A 25,164-nucleotide genomic window follows, 5' to 3' on the forward strand; every position below is an offset into this window, starting at 1 on the left:
TAATTGTGTTAGTTAAATTTACTGTAAAAAAATCAGATCAGGACATCTCTGTTAATTGTTTCACATTTGCATGAAAGAGATCAAGTTAGTCCAATCAAAATATTCCCTTTGTCTTACTGTTTTTTTTTTTTTTCCCCCTCCTTTGGCTTCAGATCTATCAGAAACCATGTTTTCTTTTCTTTTAATATTTTTTTATTTGGGGTCAGAGAACATTTGGGGTCTAGTTCCCATTAACAAGAAAGTATGAGGTCCATGAGTATCCTGGCCCAGATTTTACTGCCACATACCCCAGGTGCTCAAGTTGAATGTCAACTCTCCCAGACCAAGTATTTCTTAGAGTTTCGAAGGGTGTCCCACAAATGCTCCCTTTCTGGGTATCCAGACCAGTCCATAAACTCATGCTGTTATCGTCTCCATGCTTCCTGGCATGGCTTATGGTGGTGTCCACTTCCACCACCCGAAGCCCAGCAAACTCTGTGGCTGCTACCCCTGAAGCTTCAGGATCCACCAGTCCTCAGTACACTCATTTCATGTGGCAGCCTGAGGCAGGATGGGGGGAAGTTGGGGGGGGGGACACCTGTCTCCTTCCTTGGTGTTACACTTTGATACGCTCCAGAGTGGGGTTGCTTAGCTCTCAATACCAACTTGTTCCCAAGTTTGCAGTAAAATGTATCCTTCTGTTCTAAAATGTTCTCTCTCTTTTGTGGGCTCACCTATCCAGCTAAGAGTCAGGCTAGCAACAAATCAGTCACCCAGTTCTCAAAATAACTATGGCCCACCAAGGACTAAGGTTTGTTTCATTGTATCAGACATTCCCACATAGAGTTCTTAGCACTGGCCTCTCCAGAACATCTGACCAGCCCCCCACCCTATGGTCTACTGGATGCCCAGATATGCCTGAACCCCAGCCATGACAATGGAAATTCATCACTCTACCTGTGTTCCCCTCTAAAGATCTGTCATTGATATTACTAGTCAGTATCATTCATTTCCCATTTTCTTTGGCTACAGGATTGAATTGCTAATTTAATTTTTAATCATGATAATAAATTTTCTAAAAGCCCAGAAAAGCAGTTACACTTTTTTCAACATCTTGGCTATGTATTTGGAACAGATTTTGTATGATATTACAAACACATATATACACCACAATTTTAAAACCTTGATAGTTAGACTTGTAACTAACAGATTTATTGAAAACAACAACAACAACAACAACACAGAAATGAATTGTTTCTTTGCAGCTGCCAACAACTTACTCATGTATTTGTTTCTTTTTTCTTTTTTTGAAATGCACTTTCAATGACCAAGAAATCTTTTGAAACACAAAATGCACTTTCTGAATTCACTGCAAGCATTTGAAATAAACAGATGATTTGGTTTATTTGATCTGGCACTATAAAAATTACCATAAAAGAAATGATAATTTGACTAAAAGAAGTTGTGACTACATATTTTAGGGCTTAGATTTTTAAGACTAATGTGTCTGTAAAACTCTGTAATGGTTCACATGAGGCCATCAAACTTAGACTGGCAAAGTAGAAGGGATCTTACTCTCTCTCAGTAAATTTTCTGCTCTGCACATATGTCATATATTCCCTGCAATTAGCTTTAGAAGCCATCATTAGGATTTCTTTTTTTCTTTACCTATAGTTTTTTCCTCTCTAGGTCTTCCTCCTTAAATTATATTACTTTAATCTGCAGTCTCCCATTTTTCTATTTCTATAGAAAATGCTGAACTGTTGCAGTTTCTTGATTTGATCCTTTTTTTTAAATAAGACTAGAATTTAAAAATTATAGAATCTTATGTTGGGACATTAAACATGGTTTAACTGAAGTACACAAGCAATACTTAAATCCACACCAAATGGTCATCTTCTCAATGATAACAATGATTATAATAACAATTATAACTACAATGGCAAAAATTTATCTCATGCTTTTGTTATGTCAAATACTGCATTAAGCACTTTATATGGATTATAGGATTATATCATTTAATCCCCAGAAGAACTGCACAACAAAAGTCCTATTATTGTCCCATGTTACTAGTTAATAGTATTTTAAGTAATAGAAACCCCAGATAAAAATAACTTGATGATGATGACAATGATGGTGATAATGAAGATGAGAAAGAAAAGAAAAAAGGGGGGGAGAGGGTAAGAAGAAAAGGAATGAAAGAGAGGAGGGGAAGGAAGAAGAACTTCTTATTAAAATACAAGACTGATAAGTGCATAAGTGTATCAGACTTTCCACATGGCTTGGTTCAGGGCTCAATGGCAGTCCCAAGAGTCATTACTCAGCTCTGCTTTCTTTGGATTGGGTTTTCATGCTCTATGCTATGACCCTCTGCAGCTTCCAACTCACATCATCATGAATACCAATTAAGCAAAAGAAACTCCATATTCAGTCTCGTGTCTGTTTGACCTGACATGTGTCACATGCTCATTTCTGAACCAATCCATCATTATTGTCAGGGAATACAGTATTTCAGGTGACCAGGCTTGGGTAATGAACCACTGTCAAAGCAGGAGATGGGGGTCAACGGCAGTACCACATGAATGGGGTACTGGACCAAATCCAGGGCTGTTGCCAGCAATGGCTAAAATGAATGCTGGATACCAACAAACAGCTTTATGTATTTACTTTTCTCCTTTTATACTTTCTTTGTTAGAGAGTCAACCCACTGCTTTGGCATAACAAGACATTACTGGATAATGATTCTTCCAACTCAAGGTATCTGCAGTTCTTCCCAGGTTCTTGGCATCTGGAAATTTTATGAATAGAACCACTCTCCCTTCATTTTAAAACACTAATGAAAAAGTAGATCAGATGGAGCCAGGCAAGACTTGTGGTATGCCAGTGGTGACTGCTCCATATGCTTAGTTGGTATTACTCCACTGGTTTTATTTTTCGTTTGTTTTATACCGGTCTATCTCTGATTCAAAATGAAATGCCTCCTTTATACTTGTAAGTCAATCATGGGAGGCTGTCAAATAAGCTTATGTATCTCTCCTTGAAGGCAAATATTTCAATAATTCCAAGACGATTTTTACTACTTTTCATTATTAGTAATTATATATAAGTAATAATATTGACTTTTATATTAAATGTAAATAGAAATTGATTTTATTTAAATTGCTTAGACTCCATTTGTCTGTTTTATATTCTCCAATTCTCCCAGTGAGAAAGTAACTGTGAAAAGTCCTTCCATTTGGAGAAAAGATCAAAGGCACAAGCAATACTGCCTTGGTGCATACTTAAGAACTAAGGGGTTAGAAAATCTGAATATGCCTATAACAAATAAGACAATTATATCAGCATTTTTAAATCATTCCCAATTTTATAGATCAATTAGAACAAACATGTAAATAATAATTACAGGCTTGGTTAAACTTTTTCAGATAATTAAAAAACATTCTCCAACTAATTCTGTGAGGCTAGTATACATGTGATATCAAAACTAGAATAAGACAGGGTACCTGGGTGGCTCAGTGGGTTAAGCCGCTGCCTTCGGCTCAGGTCATGATCTCAGGGTCCTGGGATCGAGTCCCACATTGGGCTCTCTGCTCAGTGGGGAGCCTGCTTCCCTCTCTCTCTCTCTCTACCTGTCTCTCTGCCTACTTGTGATCTCTCTCCATCAAATAAATAAATAAAATATTAAAAAAAAAACTAGAATAAGACTATATAAGAAAGGAAAATCAGGCCCATCTTAATTATGAACATAGTTGCATAAATCACAAATCAAAATGACTCCAGCCATGCTTAAGGAAAATAATAGTTTACATTTCTGAGTGCTTTCTGTGTACCATTTTATGGTCTTTTTTTTTAATTTTTAATTTTTAATTTTTTATAAACATATAATGTATTTTTATCCCCAGGGGCATTTTCTGGTCTTTTAAGTCAGGTAATTCTCCCAATATCTTATGAGGGAAGAACTATTGTTATCCTCATTTTATAAAATTCATAATGATTCAGTTGAGTTTATCCTAAGAATGCCAGCATGTCTTAATATTCAAAATGTAATTCCCCCCAGTAACAGACTAACAGGTCAAAAAGTCATCCGATCAATAAGAGCAGCCCATAAATTCAGTACCCATGCATGGAAAAGAAGTTTTTTGATGGGGTGCCTGGGTGGTGCAGTCAGTTAAGCATCTGCCTTTGGCTCAGGTCATGATCCTGGGGACCTGGGATCAAGCCCACCTGGGGCTTCCTACTCAGTAGGGAATTCTGCTTCTTCCTCTCTCTCTGTCCCTCTCCCTGCTTATGTGCACATGTTCTGTCTCTCTCTCAAATAAATAAAATTTTTAAAAAGAAAAGAGCTTTTTGAAAACTAGGAATTTTGAAGAACTTCCAGAAACTGATTAAGGGGATATTATGTATGTATATGTATGTATTATGTGTATTATGTCTATAATAGTATATATAAGAGAATTATATATATATACACACACACACCTGTATACCTATATGCATAGGTATATAGGTATTGTTTTGTAAAATTCAAAGCCTGTTCATGACAAAAAAAGAAACTTCTCCACAAACTAGCAATAGAAGAGGAACATGCTTAATCTAATAAAGTATAATCTACAAAAACCTACAACTAGAATCATACTTAATGGAAAAAATTAAATTCTTCCCCTTGAATTAAAAAATAAGACAAGGATATCACTTAGGTAATATATTTGTTTTCCACTTAAATAATATCAGAAGTAATTTAATATTTTGTGGCATCACCACCTTTTCAGAGTGGGAGTCATTTTTCAGTATTCCTGAATAATTCTCCAGACTTGTTCTTTGCCATGTAGATGCATTGTAAAACCTGCCCAGTGTCGGCATATAAAAGCGGGACCAGTGCTTCATGCAACATAATTTAGTGTGTCTTTTACCCCAAAAGCTGGCAGGTTTTTTTGGAGAGCCTGAAAGTGAGGGTATCTCTAACTGTAAGGGATTATTTGAGGACTTACCGGGAAACACTTTCCAAATTTTGATTTGGAACTCTGTGATGCAATGCACATCACCCCTATCAAAACTAAAAGTCTCTTCCCCTACGTTTCCGAATCCGAGGTCATAATAAGGAAACATGCCTCTCTGTCAGTATGCCTTTTATAAGGTGCTCTGGCACAGATCACAAGATGACCTCAAATGATTGGAAACTTAGGTAGAAAGTCTTTGGAAACAAAATGTAATATTGTCTCAGCAAGAGTCCAAATTCCTTTCTGACTTACTGGCAAAAGTCTAGAAGAGACTGTCTAGTTAATTATGATAAATTCACCTCATTTCTTTCTCTATGTGAGACAAAATTCAAACCACTGACGGGTGAGCTGTCTCAGAAAATAGAGATAGAAAATTAACCTCTCATTTATTATGGTAGTAATAATACGTACCACATAGGGTGAGGTGAGGCATAAGTGGATAAAGCAGTTATACTTTGCACAATGCTGGGCACGTAGTTCATCAATGGTTATGATGTTTCTTATCATCATCATTATCATAATCAACACCATTGTCGTTGTCAAACCAAATTGAGCATCTGCCATGTACCAGGTCCATATTACAATATTAAAGGCAGAACCAAATTCATCTGTGGAGTTTTATACTCCCTGGGGACATATATAGCCATTAAAGATTCATGATATGATTATTCTTAAGGAACAAAGTTTTAAGTTCAGCGTATTGCAAGTTGTTGAGAAAGAATTTATTAATTCAATTTCTAGGAAACAGACTATGAAGCAATCTTATTAAGAAGATTCAAACTGAATAATAATACACGTAGGGAAATACTAAAAATGATGCTCTAAAAAGCCAACCCAAATGTGATCAAGAAAGACACATCTTGAAACAGAAGAGGACCTCTTCTGAATTGTTAACAAAGTCTGGGATAGTTGCACTCCGGAGTTTGCACCTTCTTGACTCCACCAGCAGATGTTGCTGTGAAGTAAAAGAAGGCCTGCACGGAGAGGCGCATCCCCGGGCAGACCTGCTGAGAATGACTTAGCCACAATATAAGGAAATCTTTATATTCGCTTATTTGTTATTTTTGCATGCTTGCTCCTTTTTTCTTTAATGCACTGGGCGCACTTTGGAAAAACTTCTTTTTTAAAGACAAATTTTATTTCAAATATTATTTTATGGTTCAGAAAGTACACTTAGATGTATTATCAGTTTTTGTCATTTTCATAAAATCCTTCAGCAAGGGAAGGCAAGTCCTGTTATCCCTAATTTCTTGGCTAATGTGAGACCCATAAAGACTAGTTGGCAGGCCCAGCTTCTTCTGTTTGGGAGGTATTGGTGTTCTAGGAATCAAATGGTGAATTTCTGAGCCCAAGACCAGCACACTTTCTTCCACAGTCTGGATTTATAACTGAATGCAAGCATCAGTAATTTCAGTTTTCCAGTTCATTGAATCTATGAATATAGATGTGAATGTTTATAATTACTTTGACCAAGATTTTTAACTTTTTGAGTGCTATCTATTAAGTGGCTAGAAGAGAGTTCTGGAAACATTTGGCCTTAGTAAGTTTCTCAAAGAAGAGCTTCCTAATATAAAATTTAATAAAAAAAGTAAAAATCAATGATGATTTCTTCTGTTTGAAAATATAATTGTTCAAGTGAAGTTAACTAAATAATTGTAAATTCCAAACCTTAAATTCTATAATATATACTTAGGAGTAAAATCTTCTGAATATATTTTAAAGGAATTAACATTTCACTAAAAGCCAATTTACATTATAATAGACAAGGAAAATATATTAACTCTATTTTGTTCATATATTCATATATACCTCTGCCAAAATATTGCTTTGTTGACATACAGATGTACATACTAGAGTGACAATGTGACAAACTGTCACAATTTGCCAAGAACTGAAGGGTTTTCTGGGACACAGGACTCTCGGTGCTAAAGCTGGGACAATAGCAGGCAAGTCAGAACAGCTGGTCACTTTAGCACACACATACCTAATATTTTGTATTTTATATATATAATGCATTTTTTCCTCCTAATAACTTGAGTCATCTTACACAATTACTTTATAATGCCAGGATATAATGATGCCCCTAATAACCATTCTGGTGAATGAAACTCTTAGCCAATGTGACAAACTAAACCAGAATACTGACTTTTTTTTTTTTTTTTTTTTTTTTTTAGAAAATTTATCTTCAGTTTTACACATTTCTTACTTCTTCCTTTTGCTGACACTCTGTATTTGAAACTCAATAAATCGTATTACAGGGGAAAAAAAAAAGCCAGAGAGCCAACTTCCTGAGAATTTGGGAAATAGACTTTCTGAGTATAGTCTATGAATGTTTTGAGGAAATAAAGTGTGTGTGGTCTTTTTGATTTTTTTTTAAAATTTGTCCTCTTGGATCAGATTAGGTGGTCAAACAGTAGTGGATTTAAAACAACAAAAGTATGGTTTTCTTCATATTAGAGAAGTGCAGGAACAGGCAGCCCAGGACTGGCAACATCTTCACAACACGGGAGAGCCAAGCTTCTTCTGTATTGCTGCACCGAATTTCGTGATCTCAGGTGGTTGCTGAAACTCCTGCCATCACAACCATATTCCAGTCAAGTGGAAGGGAAAGGGAATCATGTTCAGTATTTCAACATCAGCCAGCAATTAGTCATCTGGCCACACACAGCTGCAACTGATGCTAGAAAATCTAGACTTCGCTCTGAGTGGGCATAACAACCACTGAAACCAGAATTTTCTTCCTTTGGAAAAGAGAGAAAATAGGTATGAGGAAACAATCAGAAGTCCCTTGAAACACTTATCTGGATTTACAGCTGTAGCAGATGAAATTTCTACTTTAGTAACTCAAGAATTACTTTTCTTCAACTTGCTTCTTCTTTACCTTAAATGTGTAATTCCCATAGAAAAATTTAAAAGGCCCTTATGTTTAGCTCTGTCAGCCTATGAGTTTGCATGTATTTTGGCCTGCATCATATTAGATCTTTTGAACCAATCTAATTTGTGCTGAGATGGGGAAATTGAAATCATGCCGAACTCTCAGCTTACATTGGGTCCAGTGTTTCACCCTCCACTTAAGCATTCAGGTCATAGAGATAAAGGCTAAACAAGGACTTACCTATGGCCCTTCAAGGACAACCTTGAATCATGTAATCTCCATGGGCCAGTGACTGGCCTATGACCTCATAACTGTGAACACTCTTTTTAGAGATCAATCATCCTGATTTTGTGGACCTCATAAATGGGATCCTCTACTGATGTCATCAGCATCCTCAAAGATTTCTAGATTCATGACATTTTATTGCTAAAGGCACTGAAAGACCAAGTTGCTTCTTTTACTGAGAAGACCCAGGAGAGTTAAGTAACTTGTCTAAGGATACTCAACTAGCTAGTTATAAAATGTGGTTTGATAACTGCTCCTGGCCTTGTTCTCCAAACCTCACAAACCAGAGATGATCTGGCCCTATTGTTAGGCAGACTCATCATCAGTGTGGCTCTACCACATTTGCTGCTGACATTCAGAAGCAGCGGTCTTCTATTACCCCTGCCTAGCCTTGACAGGAGAGAACTGTAGTGTGGTTGAGAGGTACTTCCCCATCTCTAGGCTGAAGGATCTTGACTGGTCTCTCCTTCAGGCACGAGTAAGAGAATGGGTATTTTTTGAGGGCAGGAGTGGTTTTTCCAAATTCTTAGATCTTCCCAGGAACAATCCTGGTCATGTATATTTGGGGAACTCTGATATTTTGTTTCTGTATTACATATGACAGAATGTTGCATACGGTCATAGAAACATCAAATTGGGACCTACAGATCAATATCTCAATTCATTGATTTCTCAGTTGATAAAACTAAAACCCAGAGAGATGAATTGACTTAGCCAAGATCAGATTTCTTGCTCATGATTTATAGGATGCCAAAGCTTAAATCAACTCTACAGTTTGTTTCTAACAATATTATTACTATTTACACAATAGATTAGTATCTGAAAACTAGTTCCTACTTCAAGAGTGTAGTTTTGCTCCAAAGCATCTTTTAAATTTATAATTAGATGACACAGAGTGGTTTTATAAAATATTTTATTTACAGTAGAGTTTTACAAAAATAGTCTTAATAAAATTAATACAAAACCATTTTACAATATAACTTATATAACTATCTTCTCAAAAAAGAGACATTTGATTATAACACATAAACTACATTTGCATTTGTTAAGTCACATTGTAGTATAAATATGTTTTTATCATTTTTTTTAATAATAAGGTACATACCAAGAACAATGAACAATGGACAGCAAATGTTATTTTATTTTTCTCCCGATATAAAAGTTATCTCTGGCCAAAACAAAATTAACCAAAGAAAAGTAAAACAATTGTCCTTCTTTTCAACAATACAGTCCTTTTAATTATTTGAGAGTTTATCTGACAAAGACACAGCATTAATCTCAAAGCACCATGGCATAAAATCTAGTAACAGTATCCCCAAAAGCATTCTCCAATGTCTTCTCTTCAACTGTTTATTCAGTATTTTGCCAAGATAAATAAAGATTGATCTCAACTCTCCCCTTCATTAGTCTAAAGTGTTCTTAATATGCACTGAGGTTTTTAGACCATCCCAACTGGCATATGTTTAAAATGTGAGTTTCTTTCTTTGGCTTCAAGTAGAGTTTCACAACACTTACAAGACATACTGAGCACCTCCATGTGGCTGAATCTCTGTGACTCCCCACCCAACAACATTTCCCCGGATGTGACAAGACTCTGCTCCACTGGTCTCTCTTATCTCTTCATTGCTGAGAACACGGTTCCAGATATTGAAGCCTGTGAGTCTTCCAGAAAAGGCCAGTGTTTCATCAAAGCCACCACCCACACAGCAGCCGTTCTTTTCTTGGCCAATTTGCAGGATTCCTCCCTCAGGCACAATGTGACCTGTGGCCATCTTGACTGTGGTAGCCATCAGCTCACCGTTTACCCACAAGGATGTGCGCCCTTTCTCAGAATTCCAGGTGCTGCACAGATGGGTCCACTTTCCCAGGGAAATCACAGTATTAGCAATCAGTGTGTTCTCCTCTCCACCCACCACAAACACTATGGACTGATAGCTGAGGTACAGCTGGATCTCATATGGGTTTCTCTTTGTGCCATAGGAAAACAGGATGGTTTTGTTTAATACATCTGTGGCTTTGACCCAAATGCAGGCACTAAAGGACTCAAGCTTCATCGGTGTCACTGGATGCACGCTTCCAAAAATCTTCTTGGAACGCATTGGGAATAAAATTGCTGTTTCACAACCTAGAGGAGCAGGAAAGTAAGAAGAATATAAGAGAAAATATAAATTCATTCAGAAATGATTCCGGCATTTAGGTATTTTAGCACAGGCACTTTAACGACCACAACTGAAAATGATATGCTGTATCCCATTATGGCTTGAGGAGCTTCAAGCGTGATCTTGGTAGAGCAAAGAAAACTGGAATAAGGAAAGTCAATTGTTAGTCTTACTCAATGAAGCATCTAAGTGGAGAAGGCATGCAGGGTAGCCAGATTGTCCAAATTCAGAAAATAATGGAAACCACTTCCCCTAGCTTATTTTCTGCTGTTACTTTAAAAAAAAATAATAAGATTTTATTTATTTGACAGATAGAGATCACAAGTAGGCAGAGAGAGAAGGAGAGGAGGAAGCAGGCTCCCTGCTGAGCAGAGAGCCCGATATGGGGCTCGACTCCAGGATCATGACCCAAGCTGAAGGCAGAGGCTTTAACCCACTGAGCCACCCAGGCGCCCCTAACTTTTTTTTTTTTAATGAAAATATTGGGTCATTATGCGTTAACTTCAAACAATGATGCTGTAATTTCCAAGAACTTAGAGCCAGACTTGTTTCCCTCTTCTTGACTTTACCAAACTTCCGAAATAAAACAATCAAACCTATGAAATTCAATGGACCTAGCTCACCCATTTACTCACTGGCAACATACATTTTTAAATGAAACTCTAGGACTGTCAATTGCAGAAATTTTAATACTCCGTATATTCCAGATACTTGTAACTTGCAAAGTTTGTAGAAATCTACCTTTGAAAGACAACAGCGTATAACAATTATGACTCACTCTTACTGGGCACTCGCCATGTACTGTTCTCATCACTCTGAATGTTTTAATCCTACTTATCAATCCTAAGAGAGAGTCTTAATATTCCCTTTCTACAGATGAGAGAACTAAGGCATAGAGCACTAAATAACTTGGTTCTGCTTACTAGCTGGTAAGTGGTAAAACTGGGGGTTTGCACTTGGGCACTGTGGTTGCAGAAGCCACACCCTTAAACTAACACACTGCATTGCTTCTTAATGGGAAAAGAACCCCTTGATTTGGCTAGGAGAGATGGAATTTAGTTTGTTTTACTATTCTTAAAAACTCTTATTTTGTCCACATGCTTATAAATACTATTTAGGCAGCAACAGAAAAAACCTTTAAGGAAGATGGAACTCTTCCAAGGGGCATGGTGGAGAACATATTTCTGTTGAAGAGCACTTAGAAGGAGATGCTCAGACACCGCGATGGGAGAATAGTAAAGTCCAGTTCACATGCTTAGTCAGGGAGCTAGAGATGCCAAAGTGAAGACCTAGGTGTCTCTGGGAAATGTGCTAAAACCTTTCGTAGATGAGCTCTGCTCTGTGATAACTTCATGTGAATAAGAGACCAGAAAAAGAATTTAAAAAAAAAAAAATCTAAATGAAGGCTAGGCATTCACTTCATAACAAACTAAAGATTTATCATGAAGTAGTTCTGATAAGCAAGTTCCAGAGCCTCAAAGACTAACTGGTAAACATACAGAACTGGAAGGCACCAAACATCCATGCAAACAGTGTTAAACAAACAGTGTTAAACTAAAGTTAAATGCTGCAAGTGATTGAGGGCAAGGTTCTGTCCTAAAAAATTAAACAGATGTGTACCTACAAACAGTCAAAGAAATACTGAGATTCAGAAAATCGTATAAAAGTAACTACAATACTAAAGCATAAATTGGTCCTGTCACATTTTGGTATTTTCTTTTTCACTGAATAATTCGAATTTTTGAAGACTTTTAAGATTCATTCTTAATGAGGCTTTCTTGTTTCAAATGAAATTGGTAGATATTGTTTTTCCCCTAGCTGTGTAAATTAAATTAAACAAAGACTGTGGAACAAAAGATCACCATATGCATGACCATTTGAGATATACTCTGTAATGTCCCAGTAAAGTAGTGTTCAGGAGGGGGCCTACTGCAGTTCAATTAACTGATTTCCTGTTTAAATAAACCCAGGCAGTCAAGATTGCATTCCAAAGCATTCCTTGATTGCCTCTGAGAGACCCCGCTTTCCCTGCAGGCTCCACTATGTGAGCTCATGGAGTGGAATTTCGTGCTCACAGTTTTTTTGTGGCTTTTTTGGTGGGGACCAGTGATTGAGCCTCTTGATATCTCTTCAAAATGTCAGAAACTCTCGCATGAAATGGCTTTTAACTAATAGGTTTTTCTGATTACATTATCAAAGACCAAACAAAATTAAAACCAGGTTCTTAGGAGGCCGACAACAGAATAATTAGGAATCCCTTAGGAACCAAGCTGGCAGGCAACCAAAAAGGAGAAATCAAACCATGTGGGTAAAAATACTATTGGATATAATAAGAAATTAACATGTCAGAACTCAGAAATACATCTCTCTCTGCTCTAACTAGTATACAGAGGTGAGAGTGAAAATTAGCATTAATTCTTCAGTTTGGGGGATACACTGTATGTACAATCATTTCTCATAGTTTGCCAAAGACAAGACAATTTCATCCATTAAAAAATAGCCACAGAATTATAATTTGTCTCTGTCACTTACATTGAAGATCTATTGTATATTTGATTTTATGCTTTTTTGGTCTCTGAACCGGTACTGAATATTCAAGAAACTATGCTCAGTACTGATAAACAGTCCGCAAATATTTAGGGAAGACTGTTACTCTGCTATGGTTTCTGCAAATTTAAATGAAACATGCTGTCACACATGCTTACAATTCTTCTTCCTACCCCAACAGATGAGTTGGTTTATTGTAAATATAAAGAGGGATGACACTGTAATTGTTTTCTGTTCATAAGAGTCTCAGGAACAGTGTAAGTTATATTTTCTAGCCAAGTCATTGATTTTCTAATATAACCCACCAAAGATTTTTTTGCACTACTATCTCTTAGAAATTTTGACTCCTAAATGAGGGCTATTTGGCTCCAAATCGTCTCATTTAGTTTAACAATCTTTCAAATGTATTATTCAAATGTATTATTTCAAAAGTGTTATTTCAGGCCCATGTGTGTTTGGAGATTCATTCATATTACAGGGGAGTTCAACAAGTTGTATCCGGTTTGAACCGCCTCTCTCCTGTTTGGTCCTGACCCCCTAAAGCCCTGGGGAGGAGGGTTACCCATTTGCTCCCACAGCAGACCATTTCACTGTGGATCCCGCCCAGTCCAAACCTCACACACTCAGACCTCCCTTCTAGCGCGCTAATTCCACAGACCCCGGGGCCTGGGGGACCCCTCAGGAATTCCACTAATCCTTCAGGAGACGGGGTTCAGTCTCAAGTTTCTTGCCAGAACCAGCGGGGAGGAGGGGCCGGCCCAGGAATCGGAACGTGTTGATAAAAGAATTAGGCTGGGCCCTGAAATAGCGCGGGGAACCAGAGCTCCGCTAAAGAGAGAGACAGGCTAAAATTAGAAGAAGTGGAAATCCCAAACGGAGGGAAGCCGGACAGCTAGAGAGGTCACGGTTAAAACCGGCCAATAGAGCTCCTGGACTGCCCGGTCGGATCGGGTGTCAGGGGCCCCTGACGTCTATTTCAAGACTGTGATGTCTATGTCCGTAGCTCTCTTCTCGGTTCCCGGGGGCTGGAGAATACTTTTTTAAAGCCAGTTTTCGCGCCTTGTACGGTGTTTCTGAGGCCAGTGAGCGTGCATGGAGAAACAGAGGTGTGTGTGTCCCCATTGAAGCTGCCCCTAGAGGACCGCCACCAGGCTTCCCGCCACGCGCGTTCCGAGGACAAAGACGCAGGATGTGTGGGGGCTGTGGGGAGGGGCGGGAGGCGTGGGCGGGGGGAGCGGGAGCCGCTCCGCCCGGCGTCCTTACCTGCTGGCAGCCAGCGCCCGGCTGCCCAGCCCTGCACAGCATGGAGGTCGGCTCGCGTCCGCCGCAGCTCCTCGAGCACGGCGCCCAGGGCGCGCCCCGCCTCCTCCGGGCGCGGCGTCCCCGCGCTCTCCAAGCGCGCCAGCCGGCGGCTCGCGTCGCGGCTCGCCTGCAGCAGCTCGTCCAGCGCGCGGTCCAGCCGGGCCTCCGCGGGGGCCGGCGGCGCGCACGGTCTCCCCAGGCTGCCGGCCAGGCGGCCCAGCTCCGCCCGCAGCCTCTGCAGCTCGCCGCGGAGGACGTCGTCGGTGGCCTGCAGCAGCATGCCCTCTCTCATCTGCGAGTCCTCCAGCATGATGAAGAGCTTGTCCCACTCGGTGTGCTCCCGACGGCAGTCACACGGCGTGGCTAGAGCGAGGGACATACACGTTACCGAGCCGCCCAGGCCTTTCTCGGGTGCGCTTTGTACAAAGGTGACCTCCCTCGGTGGTCCCAAGTTCCTGCCCAGCCCCATCACCCCCTCCCCTTTAAGGACACCTCGGAAAAACAGCGTGTGAGTATCTCGACAGCGACAGGGACCATTCACGCAGGTATATATTAAGTGGAACTCTGAAATTGCCGTTCATGCGGCTCAAAACAGGCAAATATCGGCGATTTCATGCGGTTCAAGCCGTTATGTATCTGTGACAGAAGTAACTTTTTGAAACCTCCCCCTTTCCTAAAGTGCTTCTTTCTTTTGCAAAACAAGCTATAATTTTTAGCACATTTCCTTGGCTACAAAGTATATGTATACTATTTAGAGCCAAAGAGGTGGGTATGTAGTTAGGGTTAGCAGAGAAACAGTTAAAGAGAACTTACGGTCCTCAGTGGGATGGAGTCCATTGTCTATTTCGTTGTCCAAATTCACATACATGAGTTCATAATCATCCGAGGTCTCCGCCAACGCCGCAAACCAGAGAGCGCAGAACAGAATCACAGGGAGATGCATTGCTGGAAAGAGACACAAAGTTCGTTCTTCGGCCACTTCCCACAGCTGGCCCGAGGGGACGAGGCGAGAAGCTCTCAAGTGAGCGGTGTTGCTGGAGCAGAGGAGAGTGAGAGTGAAAGGCAGGAGCCCAGAGCCCTTAATAAATGCTGGGGGAAGCCTGAATGGAGATGAATGAGTAATGCCGGTGGCACCGCGGTAACGGGAGTTCCCCTGAATTTGGAGGGGAGGGGGCCTGGTGGGAGGGCGAGGAAAACGTGGACGTTGCACAATCATAGACCGCAAAGGTTTACACCGCCGTCAGATTAATTGGAGGAGGGTCAGAGGGGAAAGAGGTGGGGAAACTGGGCTAAGACTGTACCCCCAGAGGATTAGCTGTTGTAACTTGAATTGGTAGCATTGAGGGATGAAAGGGAAGGGAGGGGAGGTAGGGGGAGAAATAAGTCAGCAGGCACAGAGGCATGAAAGCAAGATCATCATTTCAGCATTTTGTGTGGTGTCTTTACAGTTTTACAGCCCTTTATGTATAGAAAACTTTCCCCACTTTTCTTTTGTACACAGTTTATAGGTCTAAGTTGTGAAAGTTACTCCCCTGATTCCAAGATAAACCAACTTAGAGTAAGATTTCTGATTGCTCTAGAAGCCAAGTCCATTCTTAGTTATTCCATCTTTAATCCTTCTGGAGTTGCAACTCTACTTTTATAAACACATATATAAAATGAGAGACAACAAAGCAAAACTGGTAAATCTAAAGTAAGAAAGAGCTGGGGGAGAGGAAGAAGCTGATTTTAGGAATGTCTCTTTTTGTAAACTGGTGTTATGTAGAAAATGTATTATTTCACTAGGTTTAGAGTCAAAGATCACGTTTTTTAAAATAAATTTAGGGATTTCTGCATCCTTCAAAATAATAAGCTCAAAACTCTCCTGCAAAAAACACCTAGAAATGCATACATTATAATGATAACCTTAAATGTTCAAATTAACTGCCAATAAATTAAGGGAAGTATCCAGGGCCCAATGATAGAGGGGGGGACCAAAACCAAACTTGTAAGCCTGAGAGCTGATGCCAGGACTCCTTGGAGGGACATAGAAGGAAATTAGGGTTATCAGTTCTATAACAACTAAGTGTTAATGACCATGTGGGAGCAAAGCTTAGGCCAGAGTGGGAGTTGGAATTGAGAACCTCACCTAAAGCCAGACGCTCAGAGAGTTACATATTGGATTTCAGTGGATATAGCCCCACCCTCTGTCCTAACACAAATAAGTGGGAGGTAAGCATGTCTTTGAACTCTGCAGGGTCCCTAGTAGTTTGTGACATGGGTCTGCCCTCACACATGTTCAAGATTCAAATGTATACTATCTACCACAGTAAAAACAAATTCACAATAAAAATATTTAAACATATGAGCAAACAACCCACCACAAATGAGAATCAGCAGATACAGAAAACGGATTAGGTACCCCTCTCCCAAGAACTTCATGTACTTAAAATATCAGATAGGAATTAGAAAATGAGTTTGTTTAAAATTGTAAAATTTCAACACAAGGAGTTGGAAACACGAATAAAGAAAAAAGACATTGCCAAAAGAAAAAGATGAGGCAGATTTTTTTTAAGAACCATATGTGACTTCTACAAATAAAAAATTAATTAAAAAATTTAAAACCTCAAGGAATGGATTAAATGGCAAATAGGCAAAGCTGAAGAGAATATTAAAGAACTGGAAGAAGGATCTGAGAAAATCATCCAAAATGTACTCTTTAATTTCAGTAAGCTCAAGTCCTTTCATTGCTCAGGAAGATGATAGAGAAATTAATTTTGCTTTGTTCGGTCTGGAATGTTTATCTTTTTGAAGACAGCCATGAAAACCAAAAGGAAATGGAATGTTCGTTTTGAACATTCTTAGAATTAGAATTAATTTTAGATTAGAATATTTAGAATTATTCTATTAGAATTATTAGAATTAGAGTTTTTAGATTAGAATTAGATAATAGATAATTAGACAATAATTAGAATTATTAGAATTAGACTTATTCTATTAGAATAATTGAATTAAACAAACCTTTTTCCAAAAAAGCGGTAAAGAAGGGGGAAAAAACATAGACAAAGCAAGATGAATAAAAAACACAAGATGAGGTATCTGGGTGGCTCAGTGGGTTAAGCCTCTGCCTTCAGCTCAGGCCCTGGGATGGAGTCCCACATCAGGTTCTCTGCTCAGCAGGGAGGCTGCTTCCCCCTCTCTCTCTGCCTGCCTCTCTGCCTACTTGTGATCTCTCTCTGTCAAGTAAATAAATAAAATCTCTTAAAAAATGTAAAAATAAATCCAAATATACCAATAGTCATCATAACTATTAATAAAACAAACTTTCCAGTTAAGAGACATAAGATGTCAAGTAGGAATATTTTAAAAGTCCCCAGCTATAAGTCACTTACAAAAGCCACCCATAAAACAGAAGAATCTAGAGATGCCCAAAGTAAAAAACTTGAAAAAAGCAGGAAAAGAACATACCAAGCAAATGCAATCCAAAAAAGCTAGGATAGTTATAGTTATATCAATTGGAAATAACTGTAAGGGAGAAGAGGATAAAGTATGATAAACACTTAACTAGAATTATTTAGTAACATAGTTTCAAAAATATACGCTAAAGAGTGACAAAATTATAAGGAGAAACTGACAAATCCATAATGATGAGGGAGATTTTAATATACCATAACTAAGTTCACTGTTGTCATAAATGGCTACTCAAATCCCCCCCCGCAAAAAGCACCTGCTAAAACATACAGAAACTTACAATACATGAAGTTTGAAATAATGAAATGTATAGAACATTGTCCAGAAGGTTTAATAAGCAAGTTCTACCAAACATTCAAGGAATATATAATCCTCTTCTTATACAAACTGCTTCTAAGAATGAAGTGTGCAGGAATGTGCTAAATACTTTCTATATGTGTAGTACCTATGATACTAAAAAGAGACAAGGACAGTATAACAAAAGGTCAGCTTCATTCAAGAACATAGATGCAAAAGCTTTAAATAAAATATTAGCTAAACGAACTTGGCAATATATGCATAAAAATACAAGATAACCAACCAACCAAGTTGAGTTTTACTCCAAGACTGCAAGATTGGTTAAAATTAGAGTTATCAATTAATTTATTACATGAACAATTTAGAGGAGAAATTATATAATCATGTCTATAGATGCAGAAAATCATTTAATAAAATTCATCATTTATGTACAGAAACAAAAATAAAACAGAAATAACAAAATTGATAGAGCCATATACATATATTATGATGGGTCCTTAGAAACACACGTCTTAAAAAGAGTAAAAACAAAAGGATACCTTGGACACTAGTTCTATTCACTGAAGTACTGGAGGTTCTAACCAGGAAAGTAGGATCTTAAAAAAAAAAAAAGCATTAAGATATAAGAACAGAAAAAAAGAAACAAAGCTTTCATCAATCATTATGAGTTGATTGCCTATATACAGAAAATCTAAGGGGCGCTGAAGACAGATTATTAATAAGAGAATTGAGGAAGTTTTGTTGGCTGAAAGATCAAAACAAAAATCAGCTGCTTTCTTAATACCAGCAGACAACTGATACATTTTTTTAAGAGTTTCCATTTACAATAGCAACAACAAAAATGAGATACCTAGGAATCATTTTTAATTAAAAGATACATAAGACACAGCTAATATCACAAAACTTTATTGAAAAACATTCTTTAAAACCCTGCATAGATGCAAGGACATATGTTTTTGAATGGGAACACTCAATTTCATAAGGATGTCAATTATCCCAAATTAGTCTGTACATTCAGTATGGGAGAAAAAAATAAAGTAGTTTTTCAAGGAAGTTGACAAAGTAATGGTGAAATTTATATAGAGGAACCAAGAAGAATTTGAAGTAGAAGATAATTTGCCTCATGAGATATAATGATTCATTATAAAGTTACCACAATTAACAAAATGTATAACTGGCAAAGTTATGATAAATACCCAGAAACAGACCCAGACATATGAGAAACCTTACATGTGAAGAAGGTATTAAAAAATTGGAAGAGAAACAACTGACAACTTGATAAATGCTAGGACAATTATTTATATACACACAAAAAATCCATTCTTTATGTACAAAAGTAAATTCCAGATGGATTAAGGACAAATATGAAAAACAAAACCATAATGCTTTTAAGAGAAAATGTCTATGAACCTAGGCTAGAGAAAGATACCTTAATAACAAAAAAATTATAAACTACAAAGAGATTTTAAAAAATCAAACTACATTGACATTGCAACTTTAGAAGTGATAAAATAAAAAAAAAAACAACTAGTGTCTAGAATAAATAAATAGCTTCTACAAATCAATAAAAAAACACAAACATCCCAGCTGAAAATAGGCAAAAGATATGAATGGTCAAATCGTGAGAGGGGAAATGACCTGTAAACATACTAAAAGGATGCTTAGCTGCACAAGCAGTTAAGGAAATGAAGATGAAAACAACAAAAAAATGAGATGCCATCTCACACTCCATCAGGCTGGCAAAAACCGATGTCTGTCAAGACCAAGTGTTGGCAAAGATAAGGAACAACAGAAACACTCATGTTGCCGGCGGGTGTGTAGGTTATTATAGTCATGATGGTAGGCAGAATAATGCCTCCCCAAATGTTCACATCTTCATCCCCACAAACTGTGGACATGTTATTTCACTGAAAATTAAGGTTGAAATTGAAATTAAGGTTGCTACATTAAATATGGAGATAATCCTAGATGATACACATGGTCCCAGTGTAATCACAAGGGTTCTTAAAAGCGGAAAAGAGAGGCAGAAGGGAGACTCAGAGGAAGAGGTATGACGATAGCAGAGTCAGAGAGGTGCTTACTCTGTTGCTGATTTTGAAATTGAAGGAAGGGAACTCCAAGGAATGCTGGTAGTCTCTAGAAACTAGAAAAGTCAAGGAAACCTATTCCCTTCTATAGCCTCCAAGAAGGAACTCGTGCCTTCCAATGCCTGGATTTTAGGCCAGTGAGATTCACAGCAGACTTCTGAACTATAGAAATATAATAATTTGGGCCACTAAGTTTTTGGTAACTTCTTATGGCAGATTAGAAAACTAATACAACCACACCGCAAAGAAATTTTGGAGGATCTAGAAACTTAACTCCTAGGGACATAGGCACTGCTTTCTGCTTAATTAGGTGACCCAGGGACCATCAGCATCACCTGAGAGCTTGTTAGAAATTCAGATTCTCAAGCCCAAACTCTGAACCAGCTGAATCAATATCTATGGGTATCTATCAAGATACCCAGGTGATTTCTATGTGATTAAGCTCGGAGGCCATACCCTAGGGAAGATCTTCCATTTATGAACAAAGAAATAGGCATAAAAATTGCAGTGCTGTTGGTAAAAAGCATCATCATCATCCTAGCAGTGTCTTTCAACCATAGAGTATATGAATAAATTATTGCCTGTTTATACAATAGAATACCATACAGCTTTGAGAATAAGTGAAGGAGAGCTTTTTGGAGCTAATACTTAAACACAGTGTTGAATGTAAAAAAAAAAAAAAAAAAAAAAAAAAAAAAAAAAATTAAATGTTCCAAAGAGATTTGTATAGTATGAATACTATTGCTGTAAAATTTTAAAGCATGCAAAACAACACCATAAAATGTTTGTTGGTATAGACACATACAACTAAGAAATAAAAACATCCATGAAGATGATAAATACCATCTTTAGGATGGTGGTTGCCCTTGGGGAGAAAAGGAAATGAGTGGGATAGGAAGCCATTTTGGCACGAGATTTTTTGACAAAACTAGCCGGTGGACACAATCCCATTCTTTATATTATTACCTCATTTGCCTAATGTCTTGAAATATTTCATAATTTTTAAAAAATGTTAGTTTATAAATGGAATTTACAGGATTTCTCTTTTTGCCTCTGAATTTATAGAATTTCTACATCGAAGTGTCTTCATCAGTTTCTAACTTAGAAAAAAATTTTATGCATTTCCTTTTGCATCATTTGATCAAAATTCAAGTCAGCTGAAAATGACTAATCTGGAGATTTTCCCTTCAAGACTCTCAGGGTGTCTAATGAGTATCACACCAAAAGCCTTATACCAGTTTCCTGTCTTTGATTCCAAAAAGAGTGCTACTTATCATGAAATTTTTTAGAGATTGGTCAGTGTGTTTATATAATTAAGCTCTAAGATCTATTGTACCCTGTACAGAGTGGGCATTACATTTAAAATTCCTGATTGTTTAAGGAAAAGCTCTTGGTTAAAAGAGAAGGAAAACAGATAAAGCAATGTGTTGTGTATGGACACAACTTGTTTTAAAAAAGAAAACCCTGAATATTTCTAATACTTTGCAGTCCTTGGGCATATGACCGAAACCTGCTGGAGATTAATTATATGAACTACATGTGGGAAAAGCAATTCTCATTATTAATCATCACCTATATACATTTAAGTTGATCCAGAATCACCCTTCTACTATTTTTAGTCACTGGTATTCTGAAAATGATAGCCTTTGTCCAATTCTCATATCTAAATGTCCTTTATATGTGGACACATTCCTTCTGTTTGAGAAAGGTCTACATGTGTGTAATCACTGGTGCTTATTTGATTCCTTCTGTGTCCTTCTTCTATATACAAAGCCAAATTTAAAGTAAATAGACACAAAAAAATTTTTCTTCAAGAAATCCCTAGAAACCAATTCTCCTGAGACATTTAAGTACTTGAGAGACTTTTGAGAAAAAATCCATACCATAAAGTGATAAGCAGATGTTTCCCATATGTCGTTTGCAGATAAGTCCCTGTAGCTTATGCAGTATCTTTTCTGGAGATTTTGCCATTTTAAATCCAGTTGTCCATACATGTCATTGAGGCAAATCATGTGTGACAAACAAGCTGAGTCTAAACTTCCCTTGAAATAGTACAGAAATTGGGGATTTAAATTTGCATTGCTACTTTTCTGACTATTCATAAAAATAAGGCAGCTTTGCCCTATGTCAGTTGTCTTAATCATGCCCCCATATCTCTCAGGAACGTGGATACATTCCTCTGCACTTTTTTTTGTTCAGTTTCATGCTTATGGCACTGCTTAGTTTTCATTTAAACAGCATCCAAATGTTGTTTCTCGTCAGGAATTCTTTGTCAGAACAGTTTCCTTCTTAAGGGTGTGGTCTGGTTACTGTCAAATTTTCCTCTTTCCCCATGGTGCCTTACTCAGGAAAAGTTTTCATTAGATAATAGATAAATAAAATATCCCCTTGTATGGAATCCATTTAAATCATGCTTTAGTGATTTTTCAGAATAAGATATGGTGTTATTTTTAGCAGAAGTGTTGGCCCTCACTCCTCACTATTTAATGAATAAGTGCAAAGGTTATTGCATTGACAATAAATGTGTTTCCACTGCCTGTGAACTAATAACTCACCATTCTTGGTATTGTTCCCTCAACAGGCAATGCCATGCTGTTGAGGGTGTTGCCCGCAGTGTATGAAAAGCAGCCTCAGCCAATCAACAGACACCTGACAGAACTCCTGGCCTTGATGTCTCAGCTGGAACAACCAGAACAGTACCATCTTCTCCGGCTTTTGCATGTAGCTGTGAAGAGAAAGCAACCAGAGGTAAAAAAAGCAAAAGCACATCACGTTATTTGATGGTCCACACAACCAGGCATGTTTCTGGGTGTGAGAACAGGATATGTGCTTCAGGTTTCCGCTCCCGTGTGCCCAAACACACTCATCTTTAAATGAAAGCACTCATTCGCTTTTTCTAGAACCATGTAAGTGAGGAGGTGACGGCAGAGGTTGGGTGCTGTGTTATGGTTCCCCAGAGAAACAGAACCAGGATACATATATCGTGAGCAACTGAGATTGGTTTACATGACTATGAGACTGAGGAGTCCTGCAGTACAACCTTTGTATGCTGAGGGCCCAAGAGAACAAGTGGTGTAGTTCCGGTCTGAATCCAAAGGCCTGAGGAGCAGAAGAATCAAAGTTGTGAGCCTTGGTCAGAGTCTGAAAGCTTCAGAACTGGATGGCTGGTGGTGTAAGTCACGGTCTAAGGCAGGAGTAGACCAATGTCCCAGCTCAACCACTCATACTCAGGCCCTCAGCAGTTTCGAGGAGGCCCACCCACATTGGGAAGGGCAATCTGCTTTACTCAGTCTACCAATTTAAATGCCAGTCTCATCTGGAAACACCCTCAACAAACACACGCAGAATAATGTTCAAGCAGGCATGTGGGCACTCCATGACCCAGTCAAGTGGACACATCAAATTAACCATAACAGGCACAGTACTAAAAACAGAACAAAGGTAAAACCTGTCACTATGGCAGAAAAGCTTGAATTGAAATTGACTGTGGCCGTGCAGTCCAGGAATCTGGTTTCTCAGAAAAGGCCAAGGAAATGACCTATGCATGGGGAAGTCAACCTGGAGTGACAGCAGAGCCTTGTTTTCTAGGTAGCAAGTTAGTTGCTGATTTTTTATAATCAAATAAAAGATTGAAATAATTAGGATGATTGTGATAAGCAGTCACAGAACACCCAACCCATGTTGATTTAAATAATAAAAGGAATTTATTAGCTAATTAGATGGGGTAAAATGCCTTCTGATGAGGTGGTTGATCCAGGAGCTCAAATAATACAAAGAGAACAGTTTTCCTATTCTCTATTTTTCATATTTGATTTCTGATTTGGGGTTCCATTTTCAGCAGGCTTTCCCCTTGTGGGCTCCATATAGGTCCAAGGGCTCTCGAGGCACCATGCTTCTTCTACCTCCCCCCACCACCAACATCCAAACAAGAGTCCTGGTATTCTCTGTTTAGGACACACACTGTACCCCCGGTGCTTCTGCTGACCCCCAGTGATACTCAGATAGAGACTAAAGACTGCTAGGAAGGGGAAAGTAGAAATGGATTACAGAAGGTACCCAAACATGTGCTCAAGTGAAGATTAAAGGTCAGCCCAAGGTTTTATCAATCATGGTTGCAACTCTGTTTCATTTCCTGAGTGAACATTAAGGCGAATACTGGAACATTTGAAGTCAACATTCAAACTGTTCAAAGAAAAGCAGGCAAAAATGGTCATATGTGTAATTAACCACAATAGGCTGCCAATACCTGGTGGTAAGGAATCATTTCTTCTTTTCTTCTATATCCCAGACCTTGGCATAGTACCCAAAAGCACTCAGTAAACATTCATGAAATGAAACAGAATAAAACGTGGTGATAAATGTTCTACAGATGGTACAAACAAAAAGAGGGGCAATAAATTCTGCCTTAGGGAGAAATAGGTAACATGAAGATTTACAGTGGGAAGGGCCTCAGGGCTAGACCTTGAAGAATGGGAGGTTTTGGTCCAGGTGGAGCAGAGGGGCGAAAGGCCTTGAGGAGGTAGAGACAGGGTTAGTTTTCTGCCTTTTTCCAGATTCTCAGGTGATGCTTTTCCCGATGCTTCAGACCACACTTTGAGTAGCTAGGTGGGAGGTTGGGCAGAGGACTGGGGCATCTATGTTACCTGGTGTGTGTTTTTGCTTTTGCCCTTAGAACAATATATTGTCATTATTTTTGCATGACTGTCTTTCCTAGTGCGCTCTAAACTCTTTGAGGAACATAGGACCTGTGTCTGCATATTCACATGCATTCCCTAACATAGCGCTGCACACACAGTAGGATTTCAATAAAAAGTTGATGAATTCAGGGAGGAGTAAATGACCAGAAGAGACCAAAGAGCCTGGAGACCTTGGAGAACCAGGGAAAAATGTTGAGGTTCCGAAGGATGAAAAGTGACTCAACAGGATCAAGATCTGGAGAAGTAAAGGACCTCGGAGACAGGAACTGAACTTAGCTTTGACAACTGGGGACTCTGCAGGGCACTGCCTATGTGGGTGGGGTGAGGAGTGGTGGTCCTCTATTATGGACTGTGTATGGAGGAAGGTTAGGAATCGACTGCACAAGTGCAGAAGTTTAAAGAAATAAGGAGAGCTAAAATAAAAACCAGTCACAGTGAAGAGATTGCAGATGTGGAACAAAGTACTAGCTAGAATCAGGGACTAGAGGC

General features: G+C 38.5%; 2 protein-coding genes across 18 annotated transcripts in view; one reads left to right on the forward strand and one right to left on the reverse strand.

Annotated features, from left to right (window-relative positions):
- Positions 1 to 25,164, forward strand: part of VEPH1 (ventricular zone expressed PH domain containing 1) — a 254,356-nt gene that overhangs the window by 46,193 nt on the left and 182,999 nt on the right. For 16 of the 17 annotated variants that reach the window (XR_004285805.1, XM_032343551.1, XM_032343560.1 and 13 more), the window contains exon 5: positions 22,560 to 22,726. Coding sequence is in view for 16 of the 17 variants with exons in the window: in XM_032343551.1 (XP_032199442.1) it covers positions 22,560 to 22,726 (167 nt within the window). In the remaining variant the exon portion in view is untranslated. Of the gene's footprint in view, positions 1 to 2,674; positions 3,116 to 22,559; positions 22,727 to 25,164 lie in introns of those variants that run through there. The other variant, XM_032343673.1, reaches the window with a different exon arrangement.
- Positions 9,041 to 15,546, reverse strand: PTX3 (pentraxin 3). Its single transcript, XM_032343687.1, has 3 exons — positions 14,958 to 15,546; positions 14,106 to 14,507; positions 9,041 to 10,261 (listed from the first exon to the last, which is right to left on the reverse strand). Exons 1-3 carry the CDS (start codon positions 15,358 to 15,360, stop codon positions 9,648 to 9,650), a joined length of 1,419 nt encoding a protein of 472 aa, XP_032199578.1. The 5' UTR covers positions 15,361 to 15,546; the 3' UTR covers positions 9,041 to 9,647.

Source organism: Mustela erminea, chromosome 1 (genome assembly GCF_009829155.1).
Source record: "Mustela erminea isolate mMusErm1 chromosome 1, mMusErm1.Pri, whole genome shotgun sequence".
Lineage (NCBI taxonomy): Eukaryota > Metazoa > Chordata > Mammalia > Carnivora > Mustelidae > Mustela > Mustela erminea.

Bases quoted from the DNA above. Each gene is read 5' to 3' on its own strand.
- PTX3 (XM_032343687.1), bottom strand. From the start codon at position 15,360: ATGATTGTGCAACGTCCACGTTTTCCTCGCCCTCCCACCAGGCCCCCT. The intron at 14,508-14,957 runs GTAAGTTCTCTT...CCCTCGCTCTAG, and splicing joins ACTCCATCCCACTGAGGACC to CCACGCCGTGTGACTGCCGT. The intron at 10,262-14,105 runs GTAAGGACGCCG...CTGCTCCTCTAG, and splicing joins CGGGCGCTGGCTGCCAGCAG to GTTGTGAAACAGCAATTTTA.